The 16,597-nt window shown below is 42.2% G+C and overlaps 1 protein-coding gene across 1 annotated transcript in view; it reads right to left on the reverse strand.

Moving 5' to 3' along the window:
* LOC140194116 (protein unc-79 homolog) overlaps positions 1–16,597 on the reverse strand; it is a 338,541-nt gene that overhangs the window by 254,626 nt on the left and 67,318 nt on the right. Inside the window, exons 13-15 of the mRNA XM_072251578.1 lie at positions 14,283–14,473; positions 7,662–7,785; positions 1,571–1,747 (exon numbers count right to left, since the gene is read on the reverse strand). Of these exons, the coding sequence (XP_072107679.1) occupies positions 1,571–1,747; positions 7,662–7,785; positions 14,283–14,473 (492 nt within the window). The remainder of the gene's footprint in view (positions 1–1,570; positions 1,748–7,661; positions 7,786–14,282; positions 14,474–16,597) is intronic.

The following is a 16,597-nucleotide window of genomic DNA, read 5'->3' on the forward strand; positions in this document are numbered from 1 at the left end:
TGTGCACTATATGCACTTTAAATTATATTTTATTAACTTATTTATGGTGATAGTTTGTTGTATGTGATATATGCTTTGTGGGTGCATCATGGTCCAGAGGAACTTTGTTTTGTTTGGTTGTATTTATTTACAGTCACAAATGAACTTAATTCCTAAGAGATGGTCAAACATTTCATGATTCTGGAAATGCTGCTTTTCGTTAGCTGCTGAAAATCATGCACGAATAACTGCAGAACAAGTCTGACTTTAATATTCAAGTCAACTGGAAAGTCACTGGATTTCAATCGCCACTCCAAGCAACAGTGATAATCATGAAATATCATGGATGATGGCTTCATTTTGCTATTGTGAGGACCAAGATCTCACAGCAATCTGATAGTGGTAATTCTGCCATAAATAAGATGCTTTGGTTATCAAGTTTTCAATATACAAATTGTTACCACAGTAAAAACACATTTTTTAACCTACACTACAATAGAATCTCCCAGTGGGCACCCATTTTAATTACCTCCCAGTGGCCAGCATTTTAATTCCACTTCCCATTCCCATTCCAACATGTCAGTCCATGGCCTCCCCTTCAGTTGTGATGAAGCCACCTTCAGTTTGGAGGAGCAACATCTTATATTCCATCTGGGTAGCCTGCAACCTGATGACATGAACATCAATTTCTCAAATTTCTGGTAATGCACCCCTCCTTCACCATTCCCTATTCCCTTTTCTCTCTCTCCTTACCTTATCTCCTTACCTGCCCATCACTTCCCTCTGGTGCTCCTCCCCCTTTTCTTTCTTCCATGGCCTTCTGCCTTCCCCCTCCAGATTCCCCCTTCTCCAGCCCTATATCTCTGTCACCAATAAACTTCTCACCTCTTTACTTCAGCCCTCCACCCCACTCACCCCCGGTTTCATCTATTACCTATGTTTCTTCCTTCCCTCCCCCCACCTTCTAACTCTGACTCGTCTTTTTTCTCCCGTTCTGATGAACGGTCTCAGCCCAAAACTTTGACGATAATCTTTTCCATGGATGCTGCCTGGCCTGCAGAGTTCCTCCAGTATTTTGTGTGTTGCTTGGATTTCCAGCACCTGCAGATTTTCTCTTGTTTGTAAATGGACTACAATGGACTTCTATTTTTGTTCTAATTGTGTTCTTTCTTGTTTAATTCATGTTTAATTTTTGATTTTCTTGTGAATGTTGTATATCTGATGCTGTGTGTTTGTGATGGCGCAACAATTTAATTTTTCATTGCTGCCGTCCCTGGATGTATTTCTGCATATGACAAACTTGACTTTGACAAAAGAGACTTAGAGCTGAATCTTCAGGAAAGCACAGACGAACTTTCTGACTGAACTACAGTTAGTATTTCAACACATCATAGTTGCTGTGTATTCAAATTTTAATATTGATCTGATGTAACATTTCAATACAATAATTTAGCTAAGTTAGGTCAGAATTCAGTAGCAAGTTTATAATCAAAGCCAGATATTTGCAAGAATTATTCTTGGAGGAGGAACGGAGAATTTGCAGAGCTAACTCATGTCTCAACTCCTTACAGACAGAATATAAAATCTGTACAGTTAAACAGAAAGAGAAATAGTTGGAAACAATTACCCTTCGAGCAGTTGGGTTGCCTGGCTGCTCACTGGTTCGTACATTTCTTTGATTTGATAGTTCTTTGACTGAGTTCACCCCATCAGAAAACATACTTATCAACAGCTGTAGAGGAACTGTTATATCCAATTCTGATAATACCTAGACAAAAAAAATCTCAAGTTCAAAACAGAAATAGCCTTCAAAACATCATTTGATCATTCTTCATGCAAAAAGTAATCACATTTCAAGATTACAGACAATGAGAATTAATTATGTTAGTTATACAGTTATAATATAAAATATATTTTTATAATCATATAATAATCCTCATTCATTTGATATGTGCCATGTCGTATGATGTTAGTGATCATGGTCTTCCCATAACCATGATTGTTCTTCGCAAATTTTTCAACAAGAAGTTTGCTATTGCCTCTTCTGAGCAGTGTCTTTACAAGACGGGTGACCCCAGCCATTATCAATACTCTTCAGAGATTGTATGCCTGGCGTCGGTGGTTACATAACAAGGGCTTGTGATATGCACCAGCTGCTCATATGACTATCCATGGCTTCACATGATCCTGATCGGGGCTAAGCAAGTGCTACACTTTGCTCAAGAAAGGCCTGCAGGCTAGTGCAGGGAAGGAGTGTCTTACACCCTCTTTGGTAGAGATGCATCTCCATTCCACCACCCCCATAAATAATAAGTATGTAATGCTGTTAATGTTAATAATATGTATTAATGTAGATGTTAATTTATAATGAAAATTACTTTATATCTGTTAGAATCTATATATATTACAAACAACAAATAATGGCAGCATTAAATGGTTCCTTTATTAGAAGTAGTGCTGGAGACAGGCACATAAAGTACAGTACATGGACAGAAGAGGTTTAGGAGGGTACAGACCAAACGCAGGCAGGCAGGATCAACTTGCTGGGCAAGAGATGAGCTGGACTGAAGGGCTTGTTTCCATCTATAAATTTGCTGATGATACAAACATTGTTGGCAGAACCTCAGATGGTGACAAAAAGGCGTACAGGAGTAGGATATATAGTGGAGTGGTGTCGCAGCACCAACCTTGCGCTCAACGTCAGTAAGACTGAAGAACTGACTGTGGACATCAGAAAGCGTAAAATGACAGAACACACAACAGTCCTCATAGAGGGAACAGAAGTAGGAGAAGTGAGTAATTTTAAGTTTCTGGGTGTCAATGTCTCTGAGGATCTAACCTGGACCCAAAATATCTATGCAGCTACAAAGGAGACATGCCCGCTGCTATATTTAATGAGGAGTCTGAGGAGAGCTGATATGTCACCAAAAACACTGGCAAATTTCTACAGGTGTACTGTACCGAGCATTTGAACTGGCTGCATCACTGCCTGTTATGGCGGGGGGGTGGGGTGCAACTGCACAGGATTGAAGTAAGCTACAGAGAGCTGTAGACTTAGTCAGCTCCATCATAGGCACTAGCCTCCCCAGCATCTCGGACATCTTCAAAGGGTATTCAATATGACATCCGTCATTAAAGACCCCATCATCCAGGTTAAGCCTTGTTCTCATTGCTACCATCAGGAAGGAGATACACAAGTCTGAAGGCACACACTCAATGATTCAGGAACAGCTTCTTCCCCTCTGCCATCCAATTTATAAATGGACATTGAACCCATGAACACTATCTCACTACTGTTTTGTTTCTATTTTTGCACTACTTATTTAACTATTTAATATATCTATACTTAATGTAATTCACAGTTTTCTATTATGTATTGCATTGTCCTGCTGCTACAAAGTTAATAAATTTCTCGACATATGCCAGTGATATTAAACCTGATTCTATCACTCAAAAACTCTGACTCAATACTTAAAATTCATTCTGAAGCTATATCTTATATTAGATTGGCATTTTTCATTTCTGTTTATTTTCCAATTCAGAATTTTCAAATTAAAATTGGTAAATAACTAGAAAATTATGGACACACTACGCAAAGCAATCTTCTTTTCTCTCTAGACGCTGCCTGACCCTGCTAAACATTTGCAATGCTTTCTCTTTTAACTTGGGGATTTCAAAATCTGTAGTTTTTTGACCTTCAAATAATTTAAGGCTCCTCTAACTAAAGAATCATTACAAATGTTTAGATGTGCTGTAATTTCTTTAATAGACGTCATATTGAACTTCCGGCTTTTGCATGACTAGATGCTAAAAACTGCAGTACAAAATCAAAGTTCCAGACAAACTTCCTCAAGATTAGATTAGATTCAACTTTAAACCATAGAAACCATAGAAACTACAGCACAGAAACAGGCCTTTTGGCCCTTCTTGGCTGTGCCGAACCATTTTCTGCCTAGTCCCACCGACCTGCACATGGACCATATCCCTCCATACACCTCCCATCCATGTATCTGTCCAATTTATTATTAAATGTTAAAAAAGAACCCGCATTTACCACCTCGTCTGGCAGCTCATTCCATACTCCCACCACTCTCTGTGTGAAGAAGCCCCCGCTAATGTTCCCTTTAAACTTTTCCCCCCTCACCCTAAACCCATGTCCTCTGGTTTTTTTCTCCCCTTGCCTCAGTGGAAAAAGTTCACTCTATCTATACCCATCATAATTTTATTGTCATTGTACCGAGTACAGATACAAAGCCAATGAAATGCATTTAGCATCTTACCAGAAATGCAAAGAATAGTATTATTTACAAAATAACTGCAAATAAAAAGTAAGTGCTACAGCACACAAATATAAAAGTACTGAGACAGAACAATATGGGTGCAATACTGCTTAGCACTGTGATGTGAGGTTCAGCAGGGTCACAGCCTCAGGGATGAAGCTCTTCCTGTGCCTGCTGGTGCGGGAGCGGAGTCTCCTGCAGCGCCTACTGGATGGGAGGAGAGTAAAATGTCCATGGTTAGAGTGAGATGCATCCCTGATGATGCTTTTCACCCTGCCCAGACAGCATTTATGGTAGATGTTCTCAATGGTGGGCAATTGGGTGCCGATAAACCGCTGGGCAGTTTTCACCACACGCTGGAGTGCTTTGCGGTCCGATACGGGACAATTGCCATACCACACTGAGATACAGTTGGTGAGTATGCTCTCAATGGTACAGCGGTAAAAGTCCGTCAGTATCCTGGGACAGAGGTGAGCTTTCTTGATGTTCCACAGGAAATAAAGGCGCTGTTGTGCCTTTTTGATCGGGATGGAGGTACTGCGTTATTATTCTGGAGTTTACACAATAGGTGTACCGTAGCTGTGTTTTTACACACTAGATTTGAAGACAGATGAAATTACTTATTTCATTTTGAGATACAGCATAGAACAGATCCTTCCAGTCCAATGCAGTGCACCACCCAGCAACTGACCTATTTAACTCTCACCTAATCACAGGACAACTTAAAAGTGACCAATTCACCAACTAATATCTTTGGGCTGTGGGATGGAACCAGAGCACCCAGAGAAAACCCACGATTTACAGAGAGAACATACAGACTCCTTACAGACAGGACCGAAATTGAAATCAGAACTCCAGAACAGCCTCGAGCTCTAACAGTAGTTAGCACAATACTGTTATTATTTTCACCCGAGGACACTCAAACCTCCAGCACGAGGACAAAAGAACAAGAGGACAAGAAACTAACTGAGCATATGTATACATTTACTTTGGCAAATGTATGAAAACCTAATGTCTACGTAACAGGTGGCATCAAACTCATTTTAAAGTGAGTCCATGTACTGTACCCTAAATATTGGAAGTTTCCATCGAATCTAAAATCTGCTGCAGTATGCAGCACAGCAGCACTCAGAAGCATAATGCAGTCCTAGAACAGGATCATTCAGTACTTACGCCTTTTCCTAGATACCGCCTGCCCTGCAGAATCTCGTGTTCAGAAAAGTTCCTTTTCTTGTTACACAAAAGCATGCAGTTATGACAATTTACATCTCCAGGAATAGTCAACATCACTAAAATTTCCATAAGACCATAAGACATCGGATCAGAATTAGGCCATCTGGCCCATCGAGTCTGCTCCGCCATTCAATCACGGCTGATCCTTATTTTTCTATCTTCTCCTCAATCCCAGTTCCCGATCTTCTCCCCATAACCTTTGATGCCATGTCCGATCAAGAATCTATCAATCTCTGGCTTAAGTACACCCACCAACCTGGCCTCCACAGCTGCAGGTGGCAACAAATTCCACAAATTCACCACCCTTTGGCTAAGAAGTTTCTCTGTTTTGAAAGGGTGCCCCTCTATCCTGAGGCTATGCCTTCTTGTTCTAGACTCTCTCACCATGGGAAACATCCTTTCCACATCTATTCTGTCTAGGCCTTTCAACGTTCAAAAGGTTTCAATGAGATCCCCCTCATCCTTCAGAATTCCAGCGAGTACAGACCCAGAGCCATCAAACCTTCCTCATATGATAAACCTTTCATTCCTGGAATCATCCCTGTGAACCTCCTCTGGACCCTCTCCAATGCCAGCACATCTTTTCTAAGATGAGAGGCCCAAAACTGTTCACAATACTCAAGGTGAGGCCTCACCAGTGCCTTATAAAGCCTCAGCATCACATCCCTGCTCTTGTATTCTAGACCCCTTGAAATAAATGCTAACATCGTACTTGCTTCCCTCACCATCGACTGAACCTGCAAGTTAACCTTCAGGATGTTCTGCACAAGGACTCCCAAGTCCCTCGGCAGCTCAGATTCCTGGATTTTCTCTCCATTTAGAAAATAGCCCACAGGTTTATTTCTACTACCAAAGTGCATGATCATGCATTTTCCAATATTGTATTTCATTTGCCACTTTCTTGCCCATTCCCCTAATCTGTCCAAGTTGACAGATCAAGTCACAACTGAGCAGGCACGTGGACTTCAGTGAGTTAGACCAGCAGGAAGAATTTAAAAGGAGTGCATTTTTTCTTCAGTGGTTTGATCGAGGCACGACTGCTCAGGCACGTGGACTTCAGCGAGTTAGACCAGTGGGAAGAATCTTAAAAGAAGACAGTTTTATAGAACGGGCACCAGAGAAGAGGGAGTCAGAGAGCTTTGGCTCAACTGGTCGAGGCGAGGTAAGTTAATTGTGAAGAATAGGAATAGGAAGAATGCCTGCGAGGCCAGTGTTCTGTACTGGATGTCAGCTACGGGCCAGGTGTGTCGAGCTGCAGCTCCTTAGGGACCATGTTAGTGAACTGGAGATGCAGCTCGATGACCTTCGTCTGGTCAGGGAAAGTGAGGAGACGATAGAGAGGAGCTATAGGCAAGTAGTCGCACTGGGGCCTCGGGAGACAGATAAATGGGTAACAGTCAGGAGAGGGAAGGGCAAGAGTCAGATACTGGAGAGTACCCCTGTGGCTGTCCCCCTTAACAATAAGTACTCCTGTCTGAGTACTGTTGAGGGGGACAGCCTACCTGGGGGAAGCAAAAGTGGCCGTGCCTCTGGCACAGAATCCGGCCATGTGGCATAGAAGGGCAGGGAAAGGAAGAGGATGGCAGCAGTGATAGGGGACTCTATGGTTAGGGGGTCAGACAGGCGATTCTGTGGACGCAGGAAAGAAACACAGATGGTAGTTTGCCTCCCTGGTTCCAGGGTCCGGGATGTTTCTGATTGTGTTCACAATATCCTGAAGTGGGAAGGTGAACAGCCAGAGGTCGTGGTACATATTGATACCAATGACATAGGTAGGAAAAGGGAGGAGGTCCTGAAAACAGACTACAGAGAGTTAGGAAAGAAGTTGAAAAGCAGGACCTCAAAAGGTAGTAATCACTGCCTGTGCCACGCGACAGTGAGTATAGGAATAGAGTGAGGTGGAGGATAAATGCGTGGCTGAGGGATTGCAGCGGGGGCAGGGATTCAGATTTCTGGATCATTGGGACCTCTTTTGGGGCAGACGTGACCTGTACAAAAAGGATGACTTGCATTTGAATCCAAGGGGGACTAATATTTATTCAATCATCTAAATCATTTATATAGGGCATAAAAAGAAGTGGTCCCAGCACCCAGCCCCGCGGAACATCACTGACATCTCAACTGACTTTCAAACTAAACCTTCAGATTAAAGATTTTTTAAAAACTTACATGAAGCCAAAGTAACGCTTGTTCCTGGACTGAAGCGGGGTAGCCAGTGAATCGACAGCTAATAAAACCAAACATTTCTTCCAAGGAAAATGGCAATGGGCAAAGTTCAACATCAAACATTTTGCTGAAATAGATCAATATTATCAATAGTTAATTATTATCAATTACCTGTGCTGCACACTATACTCACCACATGAATTTTGAATTATATTTTATTAACTTATTTGTGGTAATATTTAGTTTTATTTACTCTGTGTGATAAATGTATTGTGGGTGTACATCATGGATCGGAGGAATGTTATTTCATTTGTTGGGTATACGTACAGTCAGATGACAATAAACTTGAATTTAATTTAACTTAATATTTTCCAGTCAGAATAATATAGGCACATCAAGTACTTAAATACACATACATTTTAATTTCTTTTCCATATATAATAATAGCTTATTAAGAGCATTTTTCATACAGACTACATATGAGATGACATACAGAGGGGTAGTTACACCCAAGGTGCAGGTCACGGGAAACTGGGAGAGAGGAAAGAGTTTAAGGAGCCAGTGCAGAGTACCCCTGTGGCCATCCCCCACTTTGGATACTGTAATGGGGGGGATGACCACAAAGAGGAAAGTCATAGCAGTCAGGTCTCTGGCACTGAGCCTCCCTCTGTGATTCAGAACGGAATGGGGGAGAAGAGCCATGCTGTGGTGATAGGGGATTCATTACTTCAGGTAATGGACAGGAGGTTCAGTGGGCAAGTAAGAGATACCCAGATGGTAGGTTGCCTCCCAGGATCCAAGGTCCAGAACACCTCGGATTGAGTCTCCAGCATTCTAAAGTGAGAGGGTGAACAACCACAGGTCGTGGTTCATGCAGGTACCAATGACGTGGGTAGGACGAATGACGAGGTTCAGCACAGGGAGTTCAGGGAGTTAGGTGCTAAGTTAAAGGGCAGGACCTCCAGGGTTGTGATCTCAGGATTGCTACCCGTACCACATGCCAGTGAGGCCAGAACTAGGAAGAGCATACAGTTTAATACATGGCTAAGGAGTTGGTGCAAGAGGGAGGGCTTAAGATTTTTGGATCATTAGGCTCTTCCAGGGAAAGTGGGATTCATACAGAAGGGACAGTTTGCACCTGAACTAGAGGGGGACTAATAACCTAAGGGGAAGGTTTGTTAATGCTGCATGTGGGGTTTGAACTAGAGTTGTAGAGGGATGGGAACAAGAGTTCCAGAACAGTTAGTGGAGGGGTTGTGGAGGCAGATGTTGGTAAGACCTCAAAGTCAGAACCAAAAGGTTGAGCATGGTACGACTAATTTCCTGAGCTGCGTATATTTCAATGCAAGTACCGTAGGAAAGGCAGATGAGCTCATGGCATGGATTAACACCTGGAATTTATGATGTTGTAGTCATTAGTGAGATTTGGTTGCAGGAGGGGTAGGACTGGCAGCTCAATATTCTGGGGCTCTGTTGTTTAGACATGACAGAGTGGGAGGAAATTAAAGGAAGACAGATGGCATTACCAATCAGGGGAAATGTCACTGCAATGCTCTATCGGAACAGACTGGAGAACTCAACTAGTGAGGTGCTGTGGGTGGAACTGAGAAATGAAAAAGATATGACCAAATTAATGGGGCTATATTACAGACCACCAAGCAGTCCGAGGGATTTAGAGGAACAAATTTGTTAAGAGATCATGGATTGTTGTCTAATGTGTTCAGAAGAGTTTCCGTCATAAGTATGTAGAAGTCCCAATGAGAGAGTGTGTGATACTAAATCTGCTGTCAGGGAATAAGACAGTGCAGGTGTCAGAAGTTTGTGCAGGGGAACACCTTGCATCCAGTGACCACAATGCCATGAGCTTCAAAGAAGGCTGTGCTGCCTGCCTGGTGCCCAGGTTCAGGACATCTTATCCGACCTGCAGAGCAATTTGCAGTGGGAGGGGAAAGATCCAGTTGTTGTGATCCGTGTGGGTACCAACGACATACAAATGTAGGCAGAGCGAGGAAAGAGGTTCTGCTGAGAGAATTTGAGCAGCTAGGGACTAAATTAAAAAGCAAAACCAAAAAAATAGTAATCTCTGGATTACTACCTGAGCCACATGCAAATTGGCATAGGGTCAAGAAGATTAGAGAGTTAAATGTGTGGCTCAAGGACTGGTGTGGGAAAAGTGGGTTTGAATTCATGGGAAACTGGCGACAGTATTGGGGAAGAAGGGAGCTGTACCAATGGGATGGGCTCCACCTGAACCGTGATGGGACCTGGATCCTAGTGAATCACATAACTAAGGCTGTGAAGAGGGCTTTAAAATAAATAGTTTGGGGGGGGAGATTCAACAGATTGGAGAAGTATGGATAAGGTAATAAAGAGAAACATGGATAAAGAAAAAGCAAAAGCTAAAAAAGAGAAGTAAGAGTGGGGTGAAGAAAAGTCAAGTGCAAAAGATTGAAAGACTACAAGACTTTAAAAGCACAATGAGTGTAAGAGCACTTTACGTGGATGCAGTGTGGAGAGGATTGGGAATTAAATTAAATATCCAAGGGTATCAGTAATACGGAAGGATAAGCAAGAAAGTAAGGGAGGTGGGATAGCGCTCTTAATTAAGGACGAGATCAGGGCAATAGAGACAATACAAGTCCTAAGGAGCAGAATGTTGAATCCATCTGGGTAGAGATTAGGAATAGTAAAGGAAAAAATAATCACTGATGGAAGTTGCTATTGGCCACCAAATAATAACATTGCAGTGGCACAGGCAGTAAGCAGAGCAATATCTGAGGCATGTAAGAATGGAACAGCAGTTATCGTGGGGGACTTTAACTTGCACATAGATTGGGTGAATCAAGTTGGTCAAGGTAGCCTTCTGATGGCTTTCCTGAACAGCATGTTACTGAACCTACAAGGGAACGCTTTATCATAGATCTGGTCCTGTGCAATAAGACAGGTAAAATTAGTGATCCTATAGATAGAGATCATCTTGGAAAGAAAGATCACAGTATGACTGAATTCTCATACAAACAGAGGGTGCAATAGTTCGATCGAAAACCAGTGTATTATGCCTAAACAATGGAGAAGGAAAACTCTGATTTTAAATCTCCACTGCCTTGTGGCCATACCCACTCATGGGAAAGGTTTCCGGAGTAAACCCTGAGGAAGAAATCCAGAGCCAGGGTCCCTAGGGAAGTTTGATGTTGTTTACAACTTCACTCTGGCAGCCTCTGCGACGACACTGGTGCCAAGCTGTATCGGTGCTTGCCCTTCCCTTGGATACATCAGTGACGTGGAGAGGGGAAACTCACTGCATGGGCAACAGCCGGTTCTTCAAATCTTCCTGCCAGGCTTGTGCCCTGGAGAGGACACCGTCCACCAGAGGCACAAACCTATGATCCCCTGGGATTGACAGCTGCCTACTACTGTGCCTAAACAACGGAGACCACCATAAGATGAGGGAGGATTTGTCTAATGTAGACTGGGAACACAGGCTATATGATGGGACGGTTGAGGAACAGTGGAAGACTTTCAAGGAGATTTTTCACAGTGCTCAACTAAAGTATATTCCAGTTAAAAGCAAGGACAGTAAAGGTAGGGAGAGCCAGCCTTGGTTAACTAAAGAAATAAAAGAAGGCATCAAACTATAAGCTCATGCATACAAAGTCGCCAAGAATAGTGGGAAGCTGAAAGATTGGAAAATCTTTAAAAAGCAACAAAGTATCACTAAGCGAGCAATAAAGAAAGGAAAGCTAGATTATGGAAATAAACTAGCACAACATATAAAAACGGATAGAAGTTTTTATAATTATATAAAGCGGAAAAAGGTGGCTAAAGTGAATGTAGGTCCCTTAGAGAATGAGAAAGGGAATTAACATTGGGTAATGAGGAAATGGCAAAGGCTTTGAATAACTATTTTGTGTCAGTCTTCACGGTGGAAGGCACGTCTAATATGCCAAAGAAAGATGTTATGGCTGTGATGGGAGGTGAAGGCCTCGATGCAATAGCTATCACTAAAGAGGTAATCCTGAGCAAATGTGTGAGCCTAAAGATAGACAAGTCCCCTGATCCTGATGGAATGCATCCCAGAGTATTGAACGAATGGCAGAACTTACAGTAAAGGCTTTACCAAAATTCTCTGGACTCTGGGCAGGTCCCAGTGGATTGGAAGTTGGCAAATGTCACACCATTGTTCAAAAAAGGATGTCGGCAAAAGGCAGATAACTATTGGCCAGTTAGTTTAACATCTGTAGTTGAGAAAATGCTTTAAACTACCATTAAAGAAGAAATAGCGACGCATCTGGAAAGATACAGTGAGGCAAAGCAGCATCAACTTCTTGGACCCAGTACAGATCACAGAGGAGGAGGAATTTGCTATCCTGAGGCTAATCAGAATGGATAAATCCCCAGGGCCTGACAAGGTGTTCACTCAAATCCTACGGGAGGTGAAATTGCCGGGGCCCTAGCAGAGATATTTAAATCATCCTTAGTAACAGGGAAGGTACCAGAGGATTGCAGGATAGCCAATGTTGTTCCACTGTTTTAAAAAAGCCCTAAATGGAAACCTGGAAATTATAGGCCAGTGCGCCTGACATCAGTTTTGGGAAAGTTATTGGAAGATATTCTAAGGGGCAGGATATATAAGTATTTGGATTGACGTGGACTGATTAAGGATAGTCAGCATGGCTTCATGCATGGTAGGTCATGTCCAATCATTCTTATAGAGTTTGGGGAAGTTACCAGGAAGTGGATGAAAACAAAACAGTGGATGTTGTCTACATGGACTTCAGTAACACATCTGACAAGGTTCCGCATGTGAGGCTGGTCAGGAAAGTTCAGTCGCTCAAAATTCAGGATGAGGTAGTATGTTGGATTAAGCATTGGCTTTGTGGGAGAAGTTAGAGAGTGGTAGTAGAGGGTTGCCTCTCTGACTGGAGGCTTATTAGTGGTTTGTTACAGGGATCGGTGCTGGGTCCTTTGTTGTTTGTCATCTATATCAATGATCTGGATGATAACGTGGTTAACTGGATCAGCAAATTTGCAGATGACACCAAAAATGGGGTGTAGTGGACAGTAAGGAAGGCTATCATGGTTTGCAGAAGGATTTGCATCAGCTACAAAAATGGTATGGAAAATGGCAGATGGAACTTAATGCAGAGAAGTACAAGGTTTTGCACTTTGGTAGAACCAACCAGGGTAGATCTTACACAGAGGACTATAGGGCAGTGAGGCATGTGGTAGAACAAGGGGATCTAGGAATACAGGTCCAAAATTCACTGAAAGTGGTGTCACAGGTAGTTAGGGTCATGAAGAAAGCTTTTGGCACAATGGCCTTCATAAATCAATGTATTGAGTACAGGAGATGGGATATTATGTTGAAGTTGTATAAGACATTGGTGAGGCCTAATTTGGAGTTACGTGTGCAGTTTTGTTCACCTACCTACAGGAAAGATGTAAACAAGGTTGAAAGCATTCAGAGAAAATTTACAAGGATGTTGCCAGGTCTGGAGGACCTGAGTTACAAGGAAAGATTGAGAAGGTTAGGACCATATTCCTTAGAACAAGGAAGACTGAGAGAAGATTTGATAGATGTTTACAAAATTACGAGGGTTATAGTTAGGGTAAATGCAAGCAAGCTTTTTCCACCGAGATTGGGTGGGAATACAGCCAAACGTCCTGAGTTAAGAGTGAAAGGTGAGATGTTTGAGAGGAACATGAGGGGAAACCTCTTTACTCAGAATGTGGTGAGAGTGTGGAATGAGCTGCCAGCTCAAATGATGGATACGAGCTCGATTACAACGTTTAAGAGAATTTTGGCTAGGTACGTGGATAGTTGGGATGTGGAGGGCTATGTTCCCTGTACAGGTCAATGGGAGTAGGCAGTTTAAATTGTTTCACCATGGACTAGATGGGCCAAAGGGCCTGTTTCTGTGCTGTACTTGTCCTTGTATGCAGTTCAAAGTGCTTTACAACGGGATAAAGTGCAAACATGAAAATAAGATGTAAAGATGTTAGTTCAAAACAAGGTTAAATAAATAGGTTTTGAACTGGTGTTTAAAGGTGTCACCTGAGCTGGCATCCCTTATAGTTTTAAGCATTGAATTCCACAGTTAATCGTAAAAGAAATACTCTCACCTCTCTTCTTCTATTCTCCACTCTGGTCTCTTACCTATCTTCACCTGCCTATCACCTCCCGTGGTGCCTCTCCTTCTTCCCATTCTCTTATGGTCCACTCTCCTCTCCTATCAGATTCCTTCCTCTCCAGCCCTTTATCTTTCCCGCCCACCTGGCTTCACCTGTCACCTTCAGGCTGCCTTCCTTCCCTTTGCCCCACTTTTTTACTGTGGCATCTTCCCTTTCCTTTCCAGTCGTGAAGAAAAGGTCTCAGCCTGAAACACTGGCTGTCCATTTCCATGAATCCTGCCAGACCTGTTGAGTTCCTCCAGCATTTTTGATGTGTTACCATAATAAAAAAAACACAGTAAGTACAAATACATCGGTAGCCTTCATAAACTGCCACTAGGGTGACTGACAGGAAATGATAAAGTAGTGGAGTGTGGAGGAGTGGTAGTAAGTAACATTACTAAGAAAAAATTATACAATTGAAGCAGTTAGACACACACAACCAGTACATACCTTAAGACTTCTTTAAACTCTTTCAACTGGCTTTCTGGCACCTCAGTTCGGATGGATTCCAACCATTCTGGCATAATGCTTTCCCACACAGCCTGATTAATGACATTGTATGGAATGAGGCACAGGATTCGATTCAAGCCTTCTTTCAGTTGTGTCACAGTACTGCAACACTTATCCCAATAACCACCAACCTGAAAATAAAGTACAAAAGCTTACATTCACGTCGCACCTTTTATGAAGCCAAACCAAACAAAATTAGCAATGAATCATGGAAAGAATCACTGGTGACATAATTCGGAGCTGTGTTGGCAAGCTGAGTTTTAGGAATGATGAAGGGAAAATCCAGAGGCTGACAGGCTGTTTAGGAAGGAATTTCAAAAGCATATAGCCTGCACAGACGAAGATATGGTCACTGTGGGTGAGACAAAGGGGACAGAAGTAAAGAGAACTGCATTAACACTCTCCATTTTGAAGATAAAGTAGGGGGTGGCAGATTGGAGGAGAAGATGGAGGTGTGCTTCAAACCTTATATCACCAATTCATAAATTTGTTAGTAAAGGTTAATTTGAATAAAATAATTGTTGGTTACTTTGCACACTTTCCTTGAAACATCAATGATTTGATTAAAACTTTTGCTACACTAGGAGGATTATGAAAATGTAATCTGTAGAAAGTAACCAGCAAAATTTTAATCTTTAAGTCTGGATAATTAATGATAATTATTATTCTGGGATTCATACCGAAGATTGAACCCCGATGTTTAATCAGAAGGCTTAAGAAGTGGAAGCCCAATGGTCAAAGGTATGAAGTCCACTAAGGAAGTCAGAGGCCTATTGTCCATTAGTCTGTTGAAGGCCCAGAGGCTTAGAGTTGGAGGATTGCCTGTGCTGATGTGTGGTTGAGAGGGAGGAAAGGGGTTTAATTTACTCTTGCTGTTCTGTTGCTTGTTGTGTTCTGTGTTGTTCTGCCAGCATTGTAGGCATACTATGTTGGCGCCAAAATGTGTGGCAACACTTAGGGCTGCTCCCACTACATCCAGCTCTAGAATTGTAGCCTGCAATCATCAGCACTCACCTCAGCACTGAACTGACTCTGTGGCTGAACTTGCAGCCACCGGGCTCCTGGGCCGGCTTCACTCACCTCAGCACTGAACTGACTCTGTGGCTGTGGACTCAATTTCAGGGACTCTGCAGTTCGTATTCTGTGATTTATTTGTTTATTTTTATACTGTTTGCACAATTTGTTCTTTTTTTTTAGCACATTGGGCATTTGACAGTCTTGGTGGTATGGAGTTTTTTTAATGGGTTCTATTATGTTTCTTTGATTTGTGGCTGCCTGCAAGGAGATGAGTCTCAAGCTGGAAAGTAGTATGCATACTTTAATAATAAATATACGTACTTTGAACCTTAGGTTGACAACACACTTCACTGCATGATTCGATGTACACGTGATGGATCAATTAATCAGACAGGTATTCTGAACTGCTTCTCAATTCCTTGGAGAATTTGCACTGTTTTGCTCATGGATTAAGAAACTGAGAAGAGTCAATGACAACATTAAAAACACTTCTCAGTTATAGCGCAGAGAAGTAGAACAACTGGTTGGTTAGAAAGACTGGGACTTAACCATGAGCTCTCTACCAACGGAGAAAGGGAAGGAACTGAATAATTGGATCACATACAGATTCTGGGTCGAGTGGAGTCACGGCTACTGCACAGAGACAATGTAAAAGGTACAGTAAGCTGACTTTCCCATAAACCTTCAAACTGAACAAGTACATGTTTTACCAAATCTAAATTAATTTTTATAACAACTTTACAAAATGATATTTTTTACGAAACATGCCCATGATAAAAAACCTGATTCTGATTCTGACTCTCTGGAATGGTGGAGGCTGAGGGAGATCTGATGGAGGTTTATAAGATTATGAGAGGCACAGATAGAGTAGCCAGACAGTATCTTTTTCTCAGGGTTGAAATGTCTAATACCAGAACGCATGCATCTATGGTGAGGAGGAGTCATCTTAAAGAGAGGTGAGGAGTAATTTTTTTAAAAGCACAGAGTGATGGGTGCCTGGAATGGCTGCCTGGTGTGGTAGCACTGGCAGATACTTCAGAGACTTCGTAAGGGATTTTTGAATGAATGTGAGGAGAATGGAAGGATCTGGACATTCTTTCGGCAGAGGGCATTAGATTAGTTGATCATTTTATTATTAATTTACTTACTTTGGAACAACATTGTGGGCCGAAGGACCTGTTCCTGTGCTTTACTGTTCTGCTCTCTGACTTCAGGCACGAGTTCAAACATATCAATTG

Source organism: Mobula birostris, chromosome 1 (assembly GCF_030028105.1).
Source record: "Mobula birostris isolate sMobBir1 chromosome 1, sMobBir1.hap1, whole genome shotgun sequence".
NCBI classification, from domain to species: domain Eukaryota; kingdom Metazoa; phylum Chordata; class Chondrichthyes; order Myliobatiformes; family Myliobatidae; genus Mobula; species Mobula birostris.